Source organism: Bos taurus, chromosome 22 (assembly GCF_002263795.3).
Source record: "Bos taurus isolate L1 Dominette 01449 registration number 42190680 breed Hereford chromosome 22, ARS-UCD2.0, whole genome shotgun sequence".
Classification (NCBI taxonomy): domain Eukaryota; kingdom Metazoa; phylum Chordata; class Mammalia; order Artiodactyla; family Bovidae; genus Bos; species Bos taurus.
Window position 1 is genome coordinate 6,179,249 of NC_037349.1, and position 14,130 is coordinate 6,193,378.

At 52.9% G+C, this 14,130-nt stretch overlaps 1 protein-coding gene across 8 annotated transcripts in view; it reads right to left on the reverse strand.

Moving 5' to 3' along the window:
• Nucleotides 1–14,130, reverse strand: part of OSBPL10 (oxysterol binding protein like 10) — a 362,790-nt gene that overhangs the window by 41,948 nt on the left and 306,712 nt on the right. For all 8 annotated transcript variants that reach the window (XM_059879973.1, XM_059879968.1, XM_059879967.1 and 5 more), the window contains one exon: nt 1,649–2,126. In XM_059879973.1, the coding sequence (XP_059735956.1) occupies nt 1,649–2,126 (478 nt within the window). The remainder of the gene's footprint in view (nt 1–1,648; nt 2,127–14,130) is intronic.

Sequence of the window (14,130 nt, forward strand, 5' to 3'; positions counted from 1 at the left end):
GGGGATGGCCCCCAGGCTCCCACATTTCCTGGCCACAGTTACCTCTCTGACCTTATCTTCTCCCCCTCTCTCCCTCCCTTCTCCAGGCACACAACTTCCCATCTCAGTCCAGCATGCAGGGACCCCCTGCCCCTGGTCCCCAGGGCCTCTTTCTTTGTCAGACACACTTAGCAGGCCATTTACAAGGCCTGTTCTTCATCATCCCCTGGGGTCCTTCATCACCCCTGGGGTCCTTCATCACCCCCTGAGGTCCTTCACCACCCCCTGGGGTCCTTCATCACCCCTGAGGTCCTTCACCACCCCCTGGGGTCCTTCATCACCCCTGAGGTCCTTCACCGCCCCCTGGGGTCCTTCACCACCCCCCCTGGGGTCCTTCATCACCCCCTGGGGTCCTTCATCACCCCCTGGGGTCTTCGCCCAGTTGCCTCCTTCTTAGTGAGGTCTATCCAGCTGCCACTCCAGCCCGTCCTCTAGCTCCACCACCCGGTCCCCCCCATTCCCAGGTCCACCTTCCCTGCTTTATTTTTCTCTCTAGCACTTAACACCTTCTAAAGCACCCACCACTGTATTTCCCCAGCAGAAGAGAGCTTCATGAGGACACGTTTTCTTCCGAGTGTTTTGTTCACTCAAGTATTCATGGCTCCCAAGACAATGGCTGGCATATATTAGGTGCTCAATAAAAGCCTGTTAAGTCAATGGGAGGTACTCTAATCTTCTAGAATTCTGGAAGGGCTTCTGAGGAGCCATGTATACCCTGAACCCGAAAGCCAAATTTTGTGTTGGATTTTTTTTCTCTTTTCTGAGAGTCTGTGGCCAGATTCTCAAAGGGACTGATGACTAAAAGGGAGTTGAAGAAACACTTACATAGGCACCTGAATTTAACAAGGATTATTAAAGTTTTTCTCCAACAATAAACTGCATTCATAGCTATCCACTAAGAGGGGAATGTGTGATCCACGCATGGTCTGATTACACTGGGTTCTTGATTCAGAATTGCAAGCCCAGCATCCAGAGATTTGTCTTGAGAATCATTTATGAGCAGATAATGAACAGGCAGCTCTATGATGCTCAGGGCATCGCTGGTGGCTCAGAAGGTAAACAATCTGCCTGCCATGCAGGAGACCTGGTTTCGATCCCTGGGTCGGGAAGATCCTCCGGAGAAAGGAATGGCAACCCATTCCAGTATTCTTGCCTGAAGAATTGAATGGATAGAGGAGCCTGGTGGGCTACAGTCCATGGGGGTCACAAAGAGTCGGACACGACTGAGCAACTACGTTGTTTGTGAGCCAGAACACCGATGAGCATGAGTAAAGATGTGTTTTCATAGATTTGAAGCCAACTCTAATATTCATACGGAGCTGGAAATAAAAGGATCTGTTTGGTGGCCCGCACATGAGGAGAAGGTGAAGAAGCCAGCCTAACAGGCAAAGAGCCGGCATCCTGCTTCCTGCATCACCTCGGCCCCACGGGCAAAGGGCCAGGACCTGGTCCCCAAGGTCAAGCCCCATCCCTAGTTCCCGCCCATCCACTTACCCCAGCTCTGTGATGAAGTGAAAAGAAAGGAGTCCACACGCACACCCTCAAGCACCCATCATGTACACAAATGTCCCTCCATCAGAGCCCAGCTCCACCCCTCAGCACGGCTTACCTTCCCCGATCATCGAGACCCCCACGGACATGCCCATGAACTTGCTTTTGGTCCACACGTGAGTGTTGACACACAGTCTCTTCTCCTTGCACTCACAGTAGAAGCAGGAGATGGGCGGATGGTGAGACACCTGCTCGGCCACAAACCGCAGCTTGTAGTTCTTGGAAGAGTCGTCGGCCATCGGGTGTTCATGGCCCGCGGGGGCGGGGGGGGCAGTCCTCCGGGCCTTGACCTTATCCTTAGGAACCTCCCAGGAGCAGTGGAACGTCTCGCCAATGATGGGGTTGTAGGGCTTCTTGGCCAGGGCGCCCTTGCGGCCCTCGTGGAAGGCGGTGAGGTAATACTCCACGAAGCCGATGACCCGGTCCTGGGGCGTGGCCCCCGCTGCAACGGCCAGCAGCAGGTCGGGGTGCGCCAGGAAGTCCGCGTACATCTCCAGCAAGGACCGCTTCTCCAGAATGAACGTGGGGAGCACCACCTGCGCCCGGAGGAGGCAAGGTCAGACAGCGAGCCCTGCGGTTACCGGCGAAAGCTGGGGCTGCCACCCCCTAGGCACAGTCCCCAGGGCCGGCGCCAAGGCCAGTTCCTTGGATGTGCGCACGCGTGACACATCAGACGGCAGAATGTCTGAGGAACTGGAAACGGCTGCAGTGGCGCCCGTGATGCCCACCCAGCTTCGTGGGCGAGACCGTCCTGAGCTGTCTTCCACTCTGCTCACCTGGGCTGAAACCATAGCCTCTGTGTCTCCCTCCACGGCCAGAGCCTTGCTAACACGCAGCCCTTGGTCCACACCCAGCTCTCCACATTTAGAGACGTGAAGAAAACAGCTCCAAAGGGCTCTTTTGTATTCTTCCTGCCATCGGGCACTGCCAAGGGCAATGCTCAGTGTGTCCCCACAAACCTGGATCCCGGGGCTCAGGGCTGCCATGTCAGAGGGGGTCCAGATAGACTACCACCCACAGAGAGAATCTGTTTGGAAATGGCTATAGTAAGAGCAGTATAGAAACCCTACCAGGATTGGGACAGAAAATGAGTATAGAAAGGGCCTTGGCCCATGTCTCTGGAGGCAAGGCCAGCTAGCAGCAGTGTTCACAGGGCTACCACGCACAGGAGGGGCCGTGGGTGGAGGCTGCTCCGTGGGCTGGGTCAGGAGAAATGAGCTATGAAGAAACAGACTGGGCTGACAGCAAAAGCTTCTGGTAAACTGCCTGGCAGAGGGGCCGTCCCCTAGCTGTGTCACTGGCCCATGACTGAGGACAGGGAGGAGCCTGGAGCGTCCACCAGGGGCTACGGCACTCCTCGTTGGTCCAGCGTGGATCTGAGTGCTCCCTCGTGTGCCATCACCCGAACGCCCAGAACCCAGGGATTAGGCCACCTACAGCAGCTGAGGGACTTTCTGGGACACAGGTAGCCCCTCACCACGCCGACCTGCTAGCACCCCTCAGTGAGCTCACTACAAGGCGGCTGTGGGCCAGTAACCACACCCGCTCGGCTGCAAGACAAGCCTGTGCTGACGTGGAACGCCATCTCACTCGGCTCCTCCTCTCCTAGGGTCACCGGGTTTCGAAGCCAGAAGACCAGTCCTGACCCCTGAACTGCCCGGGTGAGGGGAGGGGCTGGCCAAGGTCGCACGCTGGCTTCTGCTCCTCCCTGTGTGGCTGAGTCTGTCCTTCTGCCACATCCGTGGCGCCAGGCCATTCGAAAGCGTCACCAACTGGGAATATCACACACAGCCCTGTGACTGGGTCCCCAGCTCGGCCCTCACTGGGACTGTTCCTCTAGAAAGAGGGAGACACAGTGGAAGCGAGGTATCCTGAGAGACAGGCGGACACGAGAGAGACAGGCAGACATGAGACAGCCAGGCGGACACAAGAGAGACAGGCGAGGCAGACACAAGAGAGACAGGCAGACATGAGACAGACAGGTGGACATGAGACAGCCAGGCAGACACGAGACAGCCAGGAGGTACAAGACAGCCAGGCAGGCACGAGACAGACAGGCGGACACAAGAGAGACAGGCGGACACAAGACAGGTGGGCACAAGACAGGGGACCGAGAGACAGGCGGACACGAGAGAGACAGGTGGACATGAGAGAGACAGGCAGACACGAGAGAGACAGGTGGACACGAGAGAGACAGGCGGACACGAGACAGCCAGGCGGACACGAGCCAGCCAGCCTCGAGAACAGCAAAGCACAGATACCTCAGAATAAGCTAGGGAAAGGCCAGCCCACCGGGAAGGAGAGGCCGGTATCCTTCTTAATGTTTTTCTATCTTTCTCTTGAAAACGAGAGGACAGCGCAGCTGTGACAAGTCAAAGGAGCCAGACGCAGAATGAACACATGACTCAGCCCACAGGCCACAGAAAGACCCCATGTTCAACACGTCTCTCTTGGCAACAGAAGTGTCTTTACATTTCTTATGAGTATCTTTCTGCTTCCTTTTTCTAATAAACTGCAAGAAGAAACATCTAAACCACAACCCTACAAACTAACGGAGATCTCATTTTCTTCTGAGCCACAGCCTGACAGATTTGAGCAGCTCGGTCCCCGAGGACTCGAGCTGACCAGGAAAAACACATTCCAGCTCAGAGTGGCCTTCAGACCCCACTGATCTCACCTCCTACGGCTCTGGGTGGGAGGAGGTCAAGTTCAGCCCCCTTCCCCACACTCTGTGGGGGCCCAACTATGTCTCTTATGTCCTCCTCCAACAGAGCCACTCGAGGTCCCCGCAGGAACGCCTCCCACACAGGCTGTGCAGGTTGGGAGCTGTGGATTTAAACAGCCTTTGAACTCCCCCTCCTTCCAGCCAATAAAGTTAAATTAATTTAAAAAGTAAAGAAAGGGACTTCCCTGGTGGTCCAGTGGTTAAGACTCTGCACTCCCAATGCAGGGGGGTTGGGTGATCCCTGGTCAGGGAACTAGATCCCACATGCATAACTAAAGATTCTGAGTGCTGCAACTAAGAGCCGGCACAGCTAAATACATAAACATTTTCAAAAAGAAAAGAAGCTTCCAGGGTCCCCATCTCCAGACCCTCCCACACCTCTCCACTCCTGTTCTCCCACCCAGGCAAGGGGTTCTCTGCTGGGGACGGCTGTTGGGCGCTGAGCCACACTGAGGCCTCCAGCCCAATGGACGGAGCTGCACATGAAGGGGGTCCCCCGGCCTGGCTCCTCCTCCCCGCCCCCCATGGGACGAGGTGTCTCCATCAACCATTCCACCTCTGGGACCCAAGACTGAACATGAAGGCAAAGAATCATGCAGATGTTTCTGCTCTCCTGGGAAAAGGGCTAGAGTTTAAGACATTTCCTCCAAGCTAGCATTTCTGAACTCAGAAGCTGAAGGATTAAGACAAATTCAATCGGGAATTTCCTGGTGGTCCAGTGGCCAAGACTCTACACTCCCAATGCAGGGGGAACTAGATCCCACATGCACAACTAAAGACCCACTGTGCCACAACTGAGACCGGGTACAGCCAAATAAACACATACGTAAACAAATGTTTTTTTAAAAAATGAAATAAATGGAAAAAAGAACGCCACTCAGAATCCCCAGCTGCAGATCATTAAAGCCCAAAAGCCTCTTCGGGATGCTGTGGTCAGCCCTCTGCTCTCACAGATGAGGGACAGACAGGGGAGGAGGCAGGGAAGGTGTGTGGAGGGAACCGCAGGGCCCCCGACTGCTCCCCAAGTTGGGTCCATCACCCCGACACCACGATTCTCTGCTTCTGCCCAATGAGAGCATCTTCTTTCCCTCAGTGACAAACGAGGTGAGCGTTCACTGGACGTCAGAATGGATGGCTGGGCCACCCCTTCTCCTGTCCCTGATTACGGCCGAGGGGGTCAGGAAGCGGCCCAGGGGAAAGGGTGGGATGAGAGCCCCACCTTCCAGTCCATTTTACTCTTTCCAGGATGACAAGGCAATCCACCAGCCCCAAACTGTCATTAATATGCAGAAGGGCATCTGCTTTCCAACACAGGGGACTTGGGTTCAACCCCTGGTCTAGGAACAAAGATCCCATCTTCTGCGGAGCAACTGAACCCATGAGCCATAACTAGAGGAGCCCACACACCTCAACAGAGACCCAGCACAGCTGGAAGAACAAAACCAAACCTGGCATTAACATGCAGAGGGGAGGGAGCCGTTGTTGACTAAGAACGGACGCTTCCGGTGCCCCGTTTCTGGAAAAGCACAGCTGACCCTCCCTAACCCACCCTCCTTTCCAGCTGTCACGCCCACTTCTTATCCACGCCACAGCTGGACTCGTCTTTCTAAACTCTCTGCAAGAGACAAAGGCCAGGGTGTCCCTCACCTTCTCCAGTCTCACATTATCCCTCATTTTCTGCCTCCAGCCTTCCCCTCACAAATGTGCGTGCACACACGCACACACACACACACACACACGTTCAGTCCTCTCTTTTGCCTGCCCTCCCTCCTGCCTTGTCTAAATGAGAAACAGCTCAAGGGTAACCTCCTCTAGGAGATCGTTCCTCACAGCCCCCGCTTCCAGGCGAACCCACCCACCGGCTCCTTGACTGTAACCATCAGACACCCCCTTTGTAGCATCTCCAGGGCTCTCTTGCTTTGATCAATGCTAAACAGAGCCTTATTGGAACAACTGGGGGAAATTTTACTATGGGTGTGTTAGGGGACGCACACTGAAACCGCGACTCTGGCTAGGCACCAGAGTAACCATCTGTGTGAGTTATTTTACGACAGGAAGTCCTGGTAAGGAACTAAGCCGCCACCAACCGGAGGAGTTCGGGAAAGGTCAAAAGGAGACACCACGTGTCCTTCCACCTCCCACCTCCTTCTCGCTGGCATCCATCTTGGCTGAGCAATGCATGCCCCACGGGAGACAGCGTGGAAACTGATCCCATCACCGTGAAACCCGAGGCTGCGGAGCCACGTGGCAGGGCAGTTCTCCTAGGGCCCCACACCCTGCTGCTCTCCGCCTGGCGCCCCTTCCCAGTGAAGTCTCTCGCTTTGTCAGCACATGTGTCTCCTCGGAAGATTCATTTCCGAGTGGTAGACAAGAGCCCACGCTCGGGCCCTGGAAGGGGCTCCCCTTCCTGCAACAGGTGTGTGAGAAACAGAACGGCATTGAGGTTAAACTTGACCAGGGTGACGAATGAGTCGTGCAGGAGAATGTCCCCGTCAGGTAACTGATGATCTGCCCAGCTCCACTCACTGAGGGACATCAGGGAGGAGTGCTGTGTCTGCGACCTACTCCGAAACGGCTCATCAGGAAACTAACACACACATACACGTCCATGTGTTCTTGTGAGGGACAGAGAGAAGCGGGAGAGGAGGAAGAAGAGAGAAAAGTGCAAAATGGCAACATGTGAACAACTGGCCGATACAGGTGAAGAATGTGCGAATTCACTGTTCTCTTCCTGCAGCTCTACCGTAGACGGGAACATGGGCAAAATAAAGAGCTGAAAGGAAAGAAAAAAAGGCTCTGCTAGGGATCCAACGCCTGGGAATTTACTAGTTGTCCCAGACAATGCTCCTGAAATGAAAGACGCAGGGAATGTGGCCTCATAGCCAACCGCAGGTCCCACCCACTAGGCACCTGCTAGGCATGTGATGCTGTGGCTCTGTCAGCTCTGGGAAAAGTAGAACTCCTGGAGAGACAGAGGAGAATGGAGCAGCTATGGGGTGACTGTCTCCCCGTTTATCTCTTGCTGGTGTTTGTGCAGCATATCCAACCCACGTCTTTCCACCCAGCACCGTGACCATACTGGGCAAAGACGTCACCCTTCCCTCTAAAGTAGATTCTCTCTCGTCTATGGTCCCTCCCTGACATTCCTTTTTTTGGTCCCTTTGCAAGTCAGTCACTTAATCATCTGTGTCTTGGGCAGTGGACACTGTAGACACGAGAGCCAAGAAGTGGGGAGGACTAATTGGGCCGTCTGTCTCCAGCAGAGAGGTGAGCGACGGCCCAGCTGCTCAGGATGACGGCAGCCAAAGCCCCGAAAGCACTGCTTCAGGTTCATCAAGCCATCCGCCAGGGCTGCCTTTGCCGCCACCAACATAATTAAGACCTTGAACTACTTTGGGGAAAAGGAAAAAAGATCTGCACTTGGGAATCAGAGAAAACTTAATTACAGCTAAAGTCGCAGCAGTCTAGAAGTAACGAACTACCCTTTGGGTTGGGCTCCTAGAACCTGGAAACAATTGACTGCCCATTGAGAAAGTCAAAGGATCCCCGGAAAGAGTGGGCCTCCTCTAAGGGCACAGTGGGCCTCCTATAAGGAAGGGCTGGGCGGGAGCCACCTCTCCAAAGAAACATCAGTTCATTTGGTAACCGGGAGAGCCACGTACCTGATGCTCTGCCATTAAGACTGGCAAATCCACCTGGAGCAAACAGCAAGGAAAGGAGACCAAGATCAGCCCCCGAGATGGATCTATGCAATCCTTTAAGGCAGCCAGAGGACATACACACAAGCCCAGCCTTACAAAGCAAGCAGGAGAGGAGCCGCACAGCCCAGGGGTTTCTCTACTCAGCCAACAGGATTCTCCCCTGAGTTCCCTTAAAGGGCCAGCTCCCTTCATGCCTATTTCATGGTGCTTGGGACATCACAAAAGGCATTCATTAAAACTGTTATTGGATGAAATGAGTTTCAAATAAAATTTTACTTTTTCTGAGAAGATATTTACTACATATAGAGAGGTGCATTTGTTGGAATCAGGTCCCACGTAGCCTCAGGGTTCAAGACCTCGGCTCATAGGAGAGTCAGAGGCTGTGGGTCGAGGTTTACCTCTTGGCTGCGGCAGCCATGAGGACCTGGGCAAACTCTCCCCTGAGAAGAAGGAGCGTAAGCACAGCAGTGTTGTTAATCTGTGCGTGTTGTGACTGCGCCTGGAATGTGGCCTAATAAATTATGTGATCAAAGGAAAAAGCTGTGCATTTAGGATGTCCACTGTATAATACCAAGTAGCCACTTGAGGAGGTCATGCAAGACAACACAACGGTATGCTGGGAAGTTATCCATCCGTGAACAGGAATGCAGGCCACGAGAAAGTTTTCGTGCAGACATGCAGGTATCTGTCCTAATGCGATTCTCTATCCAGGGGGTCCACAAACCACAGCCACAAACTAAATCTCCTCTTGGTTTTACAAACAGCAATACTGAAACAATTTAAACAATTCTTTAAGAATCAGAAAAAATTAAGACAAAGAAATGAGAATAAAAAAAAAATTTAAGAAATTAAAAAAAAAAAGAATTAGAGAAACTTCATAATGATCTCAGCGAGTTTCCCTCTCAATGTACAGAATCTTGGCTAGCATCCTTGATGGACAGGATATGCATGGGACGCCCAAGGAGAGCTCAACCCACTCTTTGCCTTGCACTAGTTCTGAGCACAACTATCCCGAATTTACAGAGAAGGAAACAAACACTCAGAGGCAAGGTGACTCAGTTGGGAGGCATCCAGGCTCAGAGCCACAGGCATGAACAGAGGGCTCTCCTGTGAGTCCCTGGCGTCTGCACACTTCTCTGCTGCCTGCCTCCTGCTCCAACGATGAATGGTTCTGGATATGGGCAAGCCCTCTGCCCCTTCACGGGATCCCAGCCCCTCCCCTCTCAAGTTCCCGCAGGCACCTGCACCCTCTCTCCCGACTGTTCCCAGCAGCATTCAAACATCTGCAGAAACTACACTTGTCAATTGCAGACCTTCCTTCCAATTTTCTGGTCCCCGTGGCATCAAAACTCCTTGAAACTTTACTGCCTGTCTCCACTTTTTCTCCCCATCCTCCCTTGAAGCCACCCAATCATACCTTGACCAAAACAAAGGCAATGGTCCCTCTGCAAGCATGCTTTTTCTCCGCCCTCAGCTGGAATGCCATGCAGTGGAGACTCCCTTCTCTTTGAAACACTGTGTGACCTCATGCTACCATGCTCCTCTGCTTCCTGTCCTCTCTCTCCACTGACTCTCCATCTCTCCCAGAGAAGGCAATGGCACCCCACTCCAGTACTCTCCCCTGGAAAATCCCATGGACGGAGGAGCCTGGTGGGCTGCAGTCCATGGGGTCGAGAAGAGTCAGACACAACTGAGCGACTTCACTTTCACTTTTCTTTTTCATGCATTGGAGAAGGAAATGGCGACCCACTCCAGTGTTCTTGCCTGGAGAATCCCAGGGACGGGGGAGCCTGGTGGGCTGCTGTCTATGGGGTCGCACAGAGTTGGACAGGACTGAAGCATCTTAGCAGCAGCAGCAGCAGCATCTCTCCAGACTCGACATATTGGAGATTCTCTGGCATTTCCTCCTATGCCTCTATTCACTCCCTTTTAGGTGTGAATGGATCTCTCAGACCCAAGAGACTCAAGGTTGAACCTGGGGTATCCCCCTGACCGCCCCATTCTATACCTTCTTTACCTTGCTAAGCAGGGGTGGTGGTCAGCTCCACTGTGGCCCTCAGCGAACCTGAGCCCCTGGAGATCACAGTCCTACACAGTCCCCTTGTCATACATTCATCAACAGAGTAGAACTGACATGGTGTCAGTTTGGGGCCTAAGGTTTATCAGTGTTCACTTTTGCCCTCCTGGGAGTTTTGAGCTGGCTACCCCACTGGACAGACTGCGAAGGAAGGATTCACGGAGAGAGAAGGTCCTGGAACTTCATGGTGAGAGAAAGGCCCAGCTGTTCCAACCAAGTCCAGCCCACAGTCAGCCCAACAGCTGAAGACAGGCACACAGGCAGTGGCCACAGGCAAGACTAGCAGGGGGACTGCTCGGCTGAGCCCAGCCTAGACTGCCTGACTGTGCAGAGGTAAAAGGGTCACTTTCGGTCAGTTTGTTTAGGGTCGTCAATTCCTCAGTAAGAGATCTCTGAAACAAACAGCAGTTCTAATTTTTATTATCCCAGTAGCCTGGGTTACAGTCGTTCTTTATTCCTCTTTAGCTCATATCCTACATCCAATCTACATGCAAACAGGACAGTCACAGCCCACTGGCACCCCTTCTGTGTACACCTAGAATCTGCCACCACCCTTACCACTGACTGTCACTTCCGTTTCCACCATGACCTTGCTGCCTGCACCCCCCTTGCCTTTCCTCAGTCCACTTTCCACACAAGAGTCAAGATAAACCTTTACTTTTTATAAGGAATAATAATAATAAAAAAAAAAACCCTTTACAAGGAAGGGAATTGCCCTGGTGGTCCAGGAGTTAAGAATCCGCCTTGCAATGCAAGGGATGTGGGCTGATCCCCGGTTGGGGAACTAAGATCCCACATGTCACAGAGCAACTAAGCCACATTTCGAAACTCCTGGAGCCTGTGCGCTCTGGAGCCTGGTGCCTCAACCAGAGTCCATGCACTGTGACAGAAGATCCCGTGTGCCGCCACTAAGACCCGAGTCACCAAACACAAAAATAAATATTAAAACAATACGAGGAAGGCCCTGCATGACTCCGCTCAAAGCTCTCCAGTGGCACCCACATCACCCAGAATAATACCCAAGTCCTCACAATGTCCGACTAGGGTCTCTGATCCAGCCCCTGCCTTCCTGCCAACTTAATTTCCTGCCAACCCATACAAGTCACTCTCATCCTGGCACAGTGGTCATCCTCAAACGCCAAGCAAGATCCACCCTGGGCCTTGTCCACCCACCGTCCCCTCTGGCACGAATGCCCTTCCACTGCGAGGTCCCCTGCCTGACTTCTGTATCTCCATCTGGGGTCTGCACTCCAGCGACACCCGGGGAACCCTGCTCGGAGCAGCTGATGGAGGAGGCCCGCCCTCCTGCCGTCACCTTAACCCGGGCCCACCGTGCTCTGTGTCTCTGCATCGCGTTTCTAGTCCCTGCATCCTTTTCACTCTTGTTTCTTGTCTGTCTCCTTCCACCACCGCACAGGCTCCACGAGGGCGTGGATTCTGAAAGGTGGAAATCCCTTTGGGTGTGGAGCCCAACATACACATACCAGATGAGAGAGCACATGCGTCAGTAAAGGCTGCCTTTCACAGCCCTGGAAACAAGGGAAAAATAATCATAAACCAAGCTCAACCTTGCACCCTGGGGCCCGCCTCCCTGGAGCCCATGATTTGGCAGGACAGTGGCTCTGAACACGTTTCCCAGCTGCTCCAAGCGCTCCAGAGGTTTCCTACGTCCCTCAGGATCAAATCTACCCTCCTTCAGCGGCCCACAGGGCTCTGCAGATCTGACCCCTCCAGACTCGAGGCTCCTCCGGGCCCACTAGTACGCACTCCTCGCACACCCCACCACCGTACAGAACTCTCTGGCTTTGCCCATGCTCTTCCCTCCGCCAGAACACCCTTCCTCTCGTTCCTCCCACTCCTGTCCACTTGTTCTTCTGGCTCCACCTACATGTCCCTTTGTCAAAGTGCCCTTCTGTGACCTCCATCTTCTACGGCCCCTTCTTTTCCTGTATTTTCCTTCCTGGGCTACCCACAGTTTGTGGAAGTACAGCAGATTATTCAGCGGAGGAATTTACCAGAAACTTAGGCTTCTGGAACCACAACCGAGAAAGGAGGGCAGGCAAAGGTGCTTTTCGAAGCAGGACCAGTGAAAGGGCCCGGTGAAAAATGAAAATGCAAGTCAAGTCAGCAACAGCAGAGTAGTAACCAAGCCTGGGGTGCTTCTGAGCATGGGGTGCTGTACGTCCCCACCAGTCACATGTCCAGGAAACTGCAAAATGCAGCCCTAAAGGCCTGGTGAGGCAGCTGACCTGTGAATGTGGCAGCACTGGCCATCTCTGCAAAGACAGAGCCATGCACTTATTTTATGGAGAGACCAGAGCTTCATTCTTGAATGGAGGAATCTTCCCTCTCCAGGGTGCCCGCTCCCTGGACCAAGTGCCATTCAGGCCAAGTTCATCCACAGCCAGTTTAGCACAAGCGTCACTGAATAACACAGTCAAGAGCTGAGAAGAGGCGAAGAGACAACAGGAACGATTTGATCTACAAACAATAGATGCTGGACAGGGTGTGGAGAAAAGGGAACCCTCATACACTGATGGTGGGAATATAATTTGATGTCAGTTCAGTTCAGTCGCTCCATCGTGTCCGACTCTTTGCGACCCCATGAATCACAGCACGCCAGGCCTCCCTGTCCATCAACTCCTGGAGTTCACCCAGACTCACGTCCATGGAGTCAGTGATGCCAATTTGTAGCTACTGTGAAAACCAAAATGGAGATTCCTCAAAAAAAAAAAAAAAAAAACTAACAACAGAACTACCATATGATCCAGGAATCCCAGTACTGGGCATATACCCAGATAAAACCATAATGTGAAAAGATACACGCACCCCAGTGTTCACTGCAGTGCTAGTGACAGCAGCCAGGACATGGAAGCAACCTAAATGCCCATCAACAGATGAGTGGATAAAGAAATGAGGTGCATACATAAAATGGAATATTACTCAGCCACTAATAAAGAACAATGCCATCTGCAGGAACATGGGTGGACACAGAGATGACCACACTCAGCGAAGTGAGGCAGTCAGAGACAGACAAGTACCATGCGATATCACACACAGGCGGAATCTAAATTACGGCACAAGTGAGCACATCAACGAAACAAAACCAGAATCAGAGACACAGAGAACAGAAGTGTGGTTGCCAAGGGAAGGGGAGGATGGGGAAGGGACAGAGGGTGAGGTCTGAAACAAAAGGGAAGGGGGAGGCAGAACCTTTGAAAGAAGGACACCGCCACAGGACGCGACAACAACTGGCTAGAACAAGCTAGTTCAAGATGGCGGGCGAGTGGACTTCCGCCAGCCCGCGCGCCTCAGCACGGGCTCGGCGCAACGCAGCGAAAGAAACGGCACCGCCACCCGCGCCAGGGCAGTTCCGAGGCTGCCCGTCAAACACCAAACAGCGGGCAGTGGCCCAAGGCCTGGGAATTCCCGCCCCTCCCTCAAAACAGCTGTAGTGATTCTCCTGCTCATTAGCCTATAAGATTACCTAGCCTATAAAAACTAAAGATGCCATATTTGGGGCCTCTCTCGCCTTCTGAGAGGGCCCACACTCTGTCAGTAGGGTGTACTTCTCTCTAAATTAATCCACTTCTTACCTATCACTTTGTCTCTCACTGAATTCTTTCTGTGATAAGATATCAAGAACCTGAGTTTCATTAAACCCTGAGACCAGGTGTGCGATCTCAATTAAAAGACCTTGGGTTCAAGCCCTAATCTGGGTCGTCGTTGCAGTTTGGGATTAGCAGATGCAAACTATTATACATAAGGTGGATAAACAATGTTATATACAAGATGGATAGACAAATGTAAGATGGATCAAACCCATTCGAGAGGAGATCACCTGGGCCAGACTAAAGGAGTACAGGCCCTGCACGCACCCTGAGCCTCAGCAGCAGCTCCACCCTTGAGCCGCTGCTCTACAGCTCCTCACCAAATCCTCCTGGGTTGGGGCACACAGACTTGAGGGCATTAGACTGCTGTGTCCCCCTTTGCCTGACAAAGGAATAAAGCTGTTCTTCTCTACGTCACCCAAAACT